Source organism: Thermothielavioides terrestris, chromosome 4 (assembly GCF_000226115.1).
Source record: "Thermothielavioides terrestris NRRL 8126 chromosome 4, complete sequence".
Lineage (NCBI taxonomy): Eukaryota > Fungi > Ascomycota > Sordariomycetes > Sordariales > Chaetomiaceae > Thermothielavioides > Thermothielavioides terrestris.
Window position 1 is genome coordinate 1148149 of NC_016460.1, and position 11317 is coordinate 1159465.

General features: G+C 38.0%; 1 protein-coding gene across 1 annotated transcript; it reads left to right on the plus strand.

Moving 5' to 3' along the window:
- Nucleotides 1–9365: 9365 nt before the first annotated feature.
- Nucleotides 9366–10279, plus strand: THITE_2090370 (uncharacterized protein; the record flags this gene model as incomplete). The annotated part of the gene is made up of 4 exons (XM_003655151.1): nt 9366–9484; nt 9551–9772; nt 9829–9895; nt 9950–10279. 4 exons carry the CDS (start codon nt 9366–9368, stop codon nt 10277–10279), a joined length of 738 nt encoding a protein of 245 aa, XP_003655199.1.
- Nucleotides 10280–11317: the final 1038 nt, after the last annotated feature.

Consider the following 11317-nt stretch of genomic DNA (forward strand, 5'->3'; position numbering starts at 1 on the left):
TAATTAAGTTCAATTGTAAATATCTAGTATTGATTCTCTACTATTAGAAGTTTCTAAGCGTAGGTTGCTAATAGTTTTTATAGTCGCCTTTAGTCGCCTTTAAATTACTATTAGTTAGAATCTTTAACCTCGATTAGCAGTTACTATAGCGTCTTCCTTTAACGATAATAGCCTTTAGATATAGACCTTTAAATAGACGTTAGAGAAGGGTTAATTAGCTCTAGTACCCTAAGACCTTATAATAGCGACTATAAAGTAGCTTAAAGAGTCTAAGTATAGTAATATCTAGAAGCTATTTATTTAGAAGCTAGTTGATTATCTTTAATTATTTTTAATTATATAAAAATATTTTTTAATTATTTTATAAATTGTTTAACGACCTTTAATGTTAAAGATAGTCTAGGTAAAGGGCGAAAAGAAACTAGCAACCTTTAACTTTAATAGACAATCTTATATTATAGTAATAGCGCTATTTCTTTTTAATAAAGGTAGAAAATAGAATATAGACTATGAAAATTATAGTAACCCCTATTTCTATAGCCCCTATAAGATATACTACTAGCTAGCTAATAAATATAGTAAAGGAGTATATACCAACTGTTACTACTCTAGCTTAAATACCTAGTATTCGCTATATCTAAGTATATTTTAATTCTATTCCTTAATATTAGTACAATATTAATAGGAGTAGACAAAGAATGTAAAAAGCTTATTTAAAAGGGTAAAAAGGAGCTTAGAAACTTTAAAGGTTTTATATTTAAGTACCTATAGAAGTCGACGATAGAGGAGCTTAAGACTTTTAAAAAATAGATTAAAGACGTAGAGGAACTCTAAACTAAGAGGAGGAGCCTTAAGAAATAGATATATTAGTAAATGATAATAGATAGGGAAATATAAAGAGATATAATTATAGGGTCTAGGCGATAGATAGAGGGGATTAGGTCTTAGAGAGAAGGATTAAGTATAGGGTATAGATACTTATAAGGGATATAGATAATATATAATAGGTAAAAGATTATATAATAAAGCTATATTTTATAGAGTTAATAAAGTTAAAATAGCTTTATTTAAAAACTTTTATTTAGGACTATATCTAACCTTTAATAGAAAAAGTAATATACCTATTACCTAGGATAATAGAAGATGATTATCCCTAATATCTTTAATATTAAAAACGAATATAAAAAGTAGCTAAAATCCCTTCTATTTATTTGTCTTTTCCCTAAAGTTAACTAAATTACCTAAGCTTAAACTCAATTATATATAATTAAGTATTATTATCTATTAATAATGTTATATAATAACTTTTAGAAATACCGCTTCTACTCTATATTAGGTCGTTCCTATAATAATATTTATATAGAATATCCAACTTGTTACTTATATCCCTTCTACTAATCTTAGATTACTTCTATTATAATTAAGGATTCTCTAGAGAAGCCTAAACGTAGCTAAACCCTATAGGTACTACTAGTCGCCTATACCTATTATTCTACCCTTTCGTTTAGCTTTTCTTCGCTTTCTAGGATAAGCCTAAGCTTAGTAAATTCAATAGCTTCTTAAAGTATATTGAATATAGCGAGCCTAAACTTCGTTTATCGAATAGTAGAGTTCAACTATACTAAGAGCATTGCTAAAGACGGCTATAGTATATAGCAAAATCTTATTATTAATATCGCTTTTAAACTCTAGGTAAGAGAGTATACTACTTTAACAGTTATAGGCTATATATATTAACAATAGACTAAAGTTATATTATTTAGTAAATATAGGTTATAGCCCTACTTACTTTTAAAACGCTAGGTCAATTACTATAAGCTTATTAAAAGGCTTTTCGAACTAGCCTATATCAACGAAGTCTATAAGCTATTAGACTTCTACTTCGTTAATTAAGTTGCTTTAAAGGTATAAGTCCTAATTACTAAGCTCTCTAGTTTAAAACTCAATAAGCTAATAACCTTATAAAAGCTCTAAGCTATAATAGCCAATAAATCGAAGTTCAGTCCTAATAAAGTAATATACTTTAACTTATTAATAAGTTAAGAGCTAATAGCTATAGATAAGGAGGATATTCTTCTACCTAAGGCTAAATAAGCTTAATTATATTTAAAAAAGGCTTTTTAGCCAAAGTTAAAAAAGGGCTTTGTCAAGCTCTAGATAGAGTTAAGAGATAAAGGAGAACGCTTCTATTCTAACTTCGATAACGACCTATTTATTAAGTCGAAGGCGAGTTATATTAAGTCGGAGTAGAGTATTAAGTCTAAGCCCAACGCTATTAAATTAGAGCTAGGCGTTATTAAATTAGAGCTAGGTATTAAGTTGGAGTATAATATTATTAAGTCAGAGCTAGATATCGTTAAAGCTAAACGTTGTAACCTAGGCAAAGGCAAAGAAAGAGGTAGCGACTAAAGTTGTATATAGCTCAAAGCGAAGGGCCTATTCTAAGGCTATATAAAACTAAGAGGATTATATAAAGAAGCGCTAAGAAGTAGCTTATCCTAACCCTAATCTAGGCCCTAAGACTAAGTATATACTAGAGAAGCTAGCTAAGTTCAAAGATAAAGGTATATAGCTACCTATAAATGGTTTTCCTTTTTACAATATAAGGTATCTAAATTAGCTAGTAAAAGCAATAAACATTGTTGAAAATACCTTTTCTAGCGAGCCTTTTAATTTAACTAACATCGATTAACGATATTATATTAACTATCGAAGACCCTTATTCTATATTCTCTACCCTATTTTTATTTAGGTTTATCCTCTTCCTCTTTAAGCTTATTGTCATTATCCTATCTTTTACTACTTCCTTCAACGAGATTTAAACCCTATTGTAATTTATTAATCACTATAGCTATAGGATCGTCCTCTCTACTCTAAAACTCTTCTAGAAAAATACTTTAATATTTAAGATTAAGCTTGAACTATATCTATCTACCAATAGGCTTTATAAACAAGTATAACTAAGGTTAGTACCTCTAAGACTTATAAAGTGCAAAGTAATTCTAGAGGTATATATACTTATTAAAGTAGAGCGAGTCTAGCTAGTTGTTAACTAATTCGTTAAATATCGTTATAAGTAACTCGCAAAGGGTCAATATATCGTTAGAGAAATATTGGTCGACCTCAATATTATCGATCTTTGCAAGCTCGTTAAGGAACTTCCAACGGTTATATAACAACGGTAGACGATAGTCGACTACCTCTACCCCTAGCTATATATAGGTAAATATCTTCTAAGGGGTTTCAATGTAAATATACCGCTAGTTCTTCTACTTATAAATAGTATAGTTGTTCTAATAATTAACAAAGTTAATAACTTTAAACTGGATAATAGGTATATAGATATAGAGCAGAGCAATATAATCGGATAAACGATCGCTATTCCAACTATCTTTATAGCGAAGCCTTCTAAAGAGATCCTAATAATAGATTAGCTTAGGTAACTAAATATAATTAGACTTAATTGTATACAATCAAGTATAAACTATAGTAACTTACTTATTAGAAACTTAAACGACCTTTATAAAGCTAGTTCTACTATAATTTAATCTACTAGTTCTTAGTGCTCTTTCTAAAGGTGTAGCAATCCTTAAATAAGAAAGGTCGTTTAGGAAATTAGGAGATATCCACTTCTCCTAGAAGAATAGGGAAATCTACTTTACCTCTCCCCCTAGGGGTATACTATCTAATGCCTCTATCTTTATTCTTCCTTAGTTTAAGTCGACGATAGTCCTTTATATCTAGAGAAAGCTAAATATAAGCAATTGCTATTATTAAAGTCTTAACTCTTTAGTCTAACCGAATTATTATTAGAAGAAAATTAAGCTCTTTAACAACCCTAAGATATTAAAGGAAAATAGAGTGTTCAATAAGTATAGAAATCCTAATATAGTACTATAGAACAAACTGCGAGTAGGCGTCGATCCCTATATAGATCTCAATGCTATAGTCTACTAATTTGCAATAGCTATTGACACTCTAAGTATAGTTTAGACTAGGCAAGGTAAATCCCCTTCGATATATCTATATTCTCTATATTCGTTTAAGGATATAATTAGAATAAAGGTTCTAGGAAAGAAAGGTAAAGGTTCTTTATAGAATATAGATCTTTATATTCTAATAGACAAACTTCTATAGACTACGACGACTATTATACGCAGATGGTGCTTAGTAACTATCTAGCGGTAAACGTGTAAGGGTGAGAAAGATCAATGCCTCTTAGCCTCGTTAGCTAATAAGGTAGTACTTCTAAACACTAGTATATGTTACAAAAGTATATTAATATAGTCTGTCTTCCTATAAAGGGGTTCTAGGTGAAGTTCCCTTTTTAAAGAAATACTCGTTACCTCTGACCGCGGTGCGGTTATAGGTGCCCTTGCTATAGTTGTATATAACAAGTGCCTAAGGATAAAAAGAAAAAGATAGCGTCCTCGCTATTATTATAGAACTTAATATAGGATAAAGGAGCATATAGAAAGAAAGGAAACTAATCTATATTATACCCTATATAGGTTTTTATATTCGTTATCTCGTCTTATAGCAAAGTCCTCTATTACGATATATCTATTTATTTGTTTTACTTATCGAGATCGACTATACTATTACTAGTATAAAGGTCGTCTCTTCCGACCTTAGATATTTTTATTGCTACTTTGTATTTAGCGGAAGCGAGCGTCTTCTTAAGCTTCTTAGGAGGACATATTAACGTCTTCTACACCTTGTCGTCAATAGTTACTTTACATTAGCGCTTAGTAACGGTAACTTTAGCCGTTTTAGCTCCTAACGTTGAATAGATGCTTTTATTGCACTAGCTTTATAGTGTCTTAGTTAGCGTTGTTAGTGCAATTGGTAGCATAGCTTTGATGATAGGTACCTTGGTAGGCGTTCTCTAAGTAGGCGGCTATATAGTCTTGGTAAAGTATATAGTCGTTATAGTTATAATATAGCTAATCTTAGGCGCTACCTCTTAGTATCCGATAGTTTAGATAGCCGTAGTAGCCTACTTTGTAACGTCTATCTTTATAATAAATGAATCTATTACAATAGTTTAGGACTCGATAGTTGAAAGGCAGTACTCAACGTCCTATATACGCTATACTAGTCTTATATAGATACTATTATATAGGTTTACTATCGTTTAGGTAGCGAAGTTGATCTTCTCTAGAAGGGCATTATTCTTATAACGGAGATCTATTATAGTCTTATTGTACACTAGCTATAGGTCGCTAATCTTTAATATCTAGTGATAGTGTATATTATTAAAGTCGCCCTAGAAGGTAAGACTACTAAGATCTAGGTTACTAGCTTTGCTATTTGTTTTTAACGTACTAATAAGCTTTGCTAATTCTACTATAGTTTTTTCGACTTCCTTAATATAGACTTGGTACTTCTAGGTAAATTAGAGTAGATCCTTAGTTAGTATTTATACTGCTTTTATATCTGTTTATAGAGATTTAATAGCATTATTGTTTATAGTAACTATATAGCTAGCATCGCTTGCTATATCTATAGCTTAAGCGTTATTATAGTAGGCGAGTCTAAGCTTTATTAATATTACATTTATAGAAGGGTTGCCCTCGCCCTTAGGCGAGATATAATGTAATATAAGGATTTTAATCGCTATTAGTATATAGCTCGCTATAACTATACTTATCTCTTAGAACTCTTTAAAGGCTCTTTTAATTATACTCTTAATCCTCTAGATATATAGTTGTATATAAAGCTAATAGGCTTATTACTAAAATTCTTCTTTAGGACTATATAGTAAAACCTAGTAAATTGCGTTGCTAGCTTAGCTATATACTCATTATCGTAACTAAAATCTATATATATATAAGCAAGTGCTTTACTTATAGTAGCGATATACTTATTTATAGCTTTAGTTAAACGTTAAAAGTACCTATATGATATATAGGTTTCTTAAAGCTCTAAGATATAGTATAGTTTAGTCGCTATATCCTCTTTATCACTAGCGTAATTAGCACTATTATCGTTAGAGACGTCTAGGTCGTCGTTAGTTGTAGTAGCCTTGTCTTCTAACGTAATATATAGAGCTTGCTAGACTTCCTAACGCTATACGCTAGTAGAGGTGACGTTACTAGTTTCTAGATACTTAATCCTTAGCGTATATTATAGGGGCTACTCCCCTTCTATATACTTATAAGTTAAGAGAGTTCCTAAGCGCTTTTATATAGTGTTGTTGTCTAGTACTTCGTTATAGTCCTTATAGACTTCCTATTTATCGTTAGAGACTATAATAGGGCCTAAGGTAGCAGCTTACTACTGTTTCTTATAGGCGGTCTCTAAGCTATTCTAAATCGCTTTAGCTATATTAGCTTCCTTAGCGGCTATTATTTTATTGTTTTATATAGTTTTTAAAGCGATGTTCTTAGTTATAGCTTAATAGGATATATATACTCTTATAGTGTATAAGGGAACATTAGGTATATCGTCGGCTTTTTTTATACCTCTTGCTTACTTAGCAGTAAGATAGGCGCTCTCCCTTTTCTAGGTGCTAGCGGCGTAGCCTTTAGTAGGCGTCTTTCGTATATAGGGAGGCATTTTATATACAATGAAGGCTAGTTAAGTATCTCCCTCTATAATATTGATATAATTATACTTAAGCATCTTACTACTCAATAACGTTAGTAAGCTAAGAGAATCGACTATATAGTCGTCTCTATCGTTGATATAGGCACTATAAGAATATATAGTAGATTGTTTTAAGTTGCAAATATAGTATAAGCGTATACTAACTAATAGTAGCTTATATAAATATATATAGCTTAGTGATAAGAAGGTCTAACGATCGATTATATAGTAAACGCGAATGACTATAATAAAGAATTGTTAAGGAAGATAGATATATTGAAGTTAATATATAAAGAGAAAGGAAATTATAGTGGCCTACGTTAGGCTATTCTAGAAGTAAATAAAAACAATAGCGCAATACCTATAGCTAATGAACAGTGTTGCTATCTAGCGGTAGCTAGAGAATAGAATATTATACCCTTAAGGCTCGAAGCTTTATACCTTTATAGTAATAGGATAGCTTTCCTTAACTATTTGTAGGTTAAGGTTAATAGCGAATCTATATATAGGAAAACTAGGATAGGCAAAGTGCTTAACGAACTAAATAATTATAGTTTTATAACTAAAAGTGTTAATAATGTCTAAGTAAAAGGTAAAGAGAAGGGAAACTAGGAGATCTATAAGATAGAGGACAACGTTTATATATTTAATAGCAGTATAGTAGTAATAGATATACTAAAGTAAATGTATTTTAATAAGGAAAATATAAATAAATAAAAGGAAGAGAGGGAAATAGGAAAGAAGAAAAGAGAAAGTTAATAATAGTATAGCTATTAGTAGTCGTTGCCCTTCCTTTATAGTAGCTCAACGACAACTTGGTTCTAAGACTAAGGGATCTCCGTCAATGTTTCTTACTCTTTAATAGTAATGCCTTTGTTACAGTGTTCCTTTTCCTAATCGATAGGATATACTCTTTTATATTCTTCGACAAGCTCTCTAGCGTCGTTAATAAGCTAAATATATTCGATCTATTAGTTATCTTTAGTAGTATACCCTTTCCATTGTACTAGATACTCGACCTTAGGTCTCCTATTTCTCTAAGTAATATACTATTGTACAATTCTCTTAACTTTCTAATGCTCGTCTCTATTAACGATTATAGGGCTAGGGGGTTCTACATTATAGCTAAAGGGGTCTTTCCCCTAATCTGGTTTCTATAATTAGGAAACTGAAACTATAGGATAGACTTTCTAATTAGCTAGGAAGTTAAGCTTATAGACGTTTCTATCGATTTTATAGACAATCTTAAATAGTCCTATACACTATAGTGACTACTTTCGTTTAGGTTTTCTTAAAAGATAGTATCTATTGTATAGTTGTAGGTAAATAGTGTCTTCTACTTTAAACTTAGTAGATATATACTTATCGTTATAATATATCTTTACAATAGTACCTATATAATTAATTTATTTTACTATTTCCTTCTAATACTATTGTTTAAGGATACTAATAGCTTTGGTAGAAGCAACGGTGCCCTTCTTATAGTAAAGTATATCTAGGATAGAACGTAGTTTAAAGCTATATACCAACTCGTTTAACGATCTTCCAATAGTGACTATAAATATATTATTAAGGTTATACTACAATGTAGGGAGAAGTAGAGGCTATAGTATTCCTAGTTTTTCTATAGCTTCTATATAGATAGCAATTTCTACTATCTAGTTTATCCTTTCTAACTGACTATCTATCTAGGGGTAATAGGCTATCGAGAAAAGGAGACTAACGCCTAGGATATAAAAGATTTCTTTCTATAGGTCGGAGGTAAACTTAGTGTCTTAGTCGCTAATGATTTACACTAAGAGTCTCTAATCTATATACGTTAGTGCTCTAAAGATTATAACTATCTATTCCTCTATTGATATTTTATCGTTTTTAGCTATAAGAAGCTTCTTTTTATTGAACTTATAAGTGATAGTATATATAGCGTTAAGGATTAAGTACTTTTTGAGAAGAGCAGCGAAGTGGGGCCATGCAGGATGCAGAGGCATGTGTATTGAGAGAGGTGCTCCTCTCAAGCTGGGTGGGAGGAGCGCCGAGGTCTATATACATGTGTGGGCAGAGCTGACATGTGCCCCCTGAGCGCAGGGAGCCTGGCAGATAGAGTCACGTGTGCACTAGCACGCGACACACCCCCCAGACAGACTCTCAGGAGGCTGTCTGTGGAACACGCATGCTGGGCACTGACTCTGGAGCTCGCACTGCCAGGCGCATTGAACTGTGGCCTCCGGTATTGATCCCACCATTGCGCGCAGCCGCCGCCATTGTGCAAGTTGTCCGCGCGCCATTGTGTACGCGTTGTGGCGCGTGCGTTGGCGAATTGCGTGCTGCGCTGAATGCGGTCAGACCCAGGGGCGCCAAAGTTGACATTCAGGGGCGCTGTCGTTGGCATTGTTGCGAGCGCCATTGATCGCATTGTGCGCAGTTCCCAATTGCGCAGCGCGTTCCATCCCCATCCTCCATTCAGGCGCGTATCTTGAATCGTGCCGCCTCGATTGTGGGTGCAGGTTGCGCAATTGAGCATTGCGATCATTCGCATGTGTGCCATTGTGGCCTTTGTTGCCCAACGTCTTGAATGCACGCCCACCATTGCTACCCATTGTTGCATTCGCGCCATGCAGACAATACCGCAGTGCCGCAGGCCGGTCGATGGCTGCACTCCTGGAAGTATTTAATCATGGTGAGTGCGCCTCAAACCATCTCCCGAACTCTTCCTCTGCAGACCGCGAGCAACAGCAGCAGCATCAGCAACAACAACAACATCAACAACAACAACCATGCCGTCCTCTGCTCGCCTCGCCGCTCTCGAGAAGGCCCGCGCCGCCAAGGCGGCCAAGAACAAGCCTCCCCCGCTCCCGGCCACCCCCACCAAGGCTGGCGCTGGCGCCAGCAAGAAGTGAGCACACCACAATCTGCCCGACTGGCGCGGCGCGTACATCCGCGTCTCTGACACTTGCAGCAGGACCCCCGCCACGCCGAAGACCCCCTCCAAGCGTGCGGCGCCCCCCTCCTCCTCCTCCTCCTCTTCGGAGGATGAGGAGGAGGAGGGCGCCCTGAGAGAGCAGCCCTGCCTGGGTTGCCTGAAGTCCGCCATGCGCGGCAAGAGCTCTGGGGAGTGCCGGGAGGCCCCCGGCAAAGCGGCCCGGTGCGCGCGCTGTGCGCGCGGCAAGAAGTGTCGCTCCATGTAAGTCTGTCAGCACAGTTGCAAGGCGCACGGTACTGATGAATCAGCCCCGCGAGTGTGCTCCCCGCCGCCAAGCACTTCCTGGCCCTGATGCAGGGGCGCCAGGAGCCCAAGGCCAATCTCGTGAGTACAAATGAAAAGACAAAGGAAAAGAGCTAGTCTGACTGTGTGTGGTAGGACCAGAAGACGCTGCGCGCCACCCTGCGCGCCCTCCTCGCCATGGAGGGCGAGGACGCCGACGCCGAGGATGACGACGACGATGACGACGAGCGCGCGCCCGCGCCCGCCAAGGGCAAGGGCAAGGGCAAGGCAAAGGCGGCCGCGCCCACCAAGAAGTCCAAGAAGGCCAAGAAGGCCAAGAAGGAGGAGAGCGAGGAGGAGGACGAGGATGAGGACGAGAGCGAGGAGGAGGCTGCTCCGGGCTTTGACCCGGAGGCGCTGGCGCGTGGTGTGGCGGCGGCGGTGCTGGCCGCCATGACTCCCAAGAAGAAGAAGGGTGGCAAGTAGTTCCGCGTTGTTGTTTGTTGTTTCGCGGGTGCGGGCACCCCCCAGTCTGTTTTGCGCCGGCGTGCGCTCCTGTGTTTAGTTTGTTTTTTACTCAAGCCTTGCGTTCCTGTCCCCCTGATCGTCTCCCTGCACCATATGACGCACATCCTGCAGGTTGAGGAGCTCCCTGAAGTGCTCGAACTTCTGGCGAGTCAACACCTTCGTAAGCCCATCTGCAGGCATCTCAGCAGTTGGCAAGTACGCGACCTCGAAAGATCCCTTCGCGTGTTCCTGACGCAGCCACATGTTGTGGATGTCAACATGACGCAGGCGAGTGCTGATGCGTTCGTTCTCTCCCACCACGAGCCGGATGGTCTGCGTGTTGTCACAGAACACAGTCCAAGGCACACCCAGCTCAAGTTGCAGGTCGCTGAGGAAACGCTTGAACGCCATTGTCTCCCGCGCTGCGGTGGACAGAGCGAGGAGCTCCGCCTCCGTAGACGAGGTGGTGACTGTATCTTGGCGCGCAGCCTTCCAATGAACGAGCCCACCGAACAGAGAGATGAGATAGCCTTGTGACGACCTGCGCGTATCAGGATCATCCGCATGCGACGCGTCCCCTGCGATGAGCAAGATTTGCGTGGGAGCAGCATCCTGCGGCACACCCCCGAACTGAATAGCGAGGAAGCGCGTGCCAAACAGGTAGGAGATTGCATGCTTTGCAGCATCAATGTGTGTCCCCGAGGGGTTCGTCAGGAAGTGCGAGAGCAACGATGCCGGGAACGCGACCTCCGCGCGCAGTACGACCGCGGCGTAGAGTAGCGATCCAACAAGCTCCTGGAACAGCCTGATCTGCGCTCGAGTGGCAGTGCCAGTGAACTTGCGGAGTTCCATTACAGGGAGAGGGATGCTTGGAAAGGTGATTTGATCCGCGAGACCGAAGCGCTTCGCAATCTTCTCGATGTACTGGTCAAGGCAGAGCCAGATCTTGCGTTGCGCGCGGTCGCGGATCACCCTGATGCCCAGGAACCAAGCCACGTCCCCCTTTTCGTGCACTTC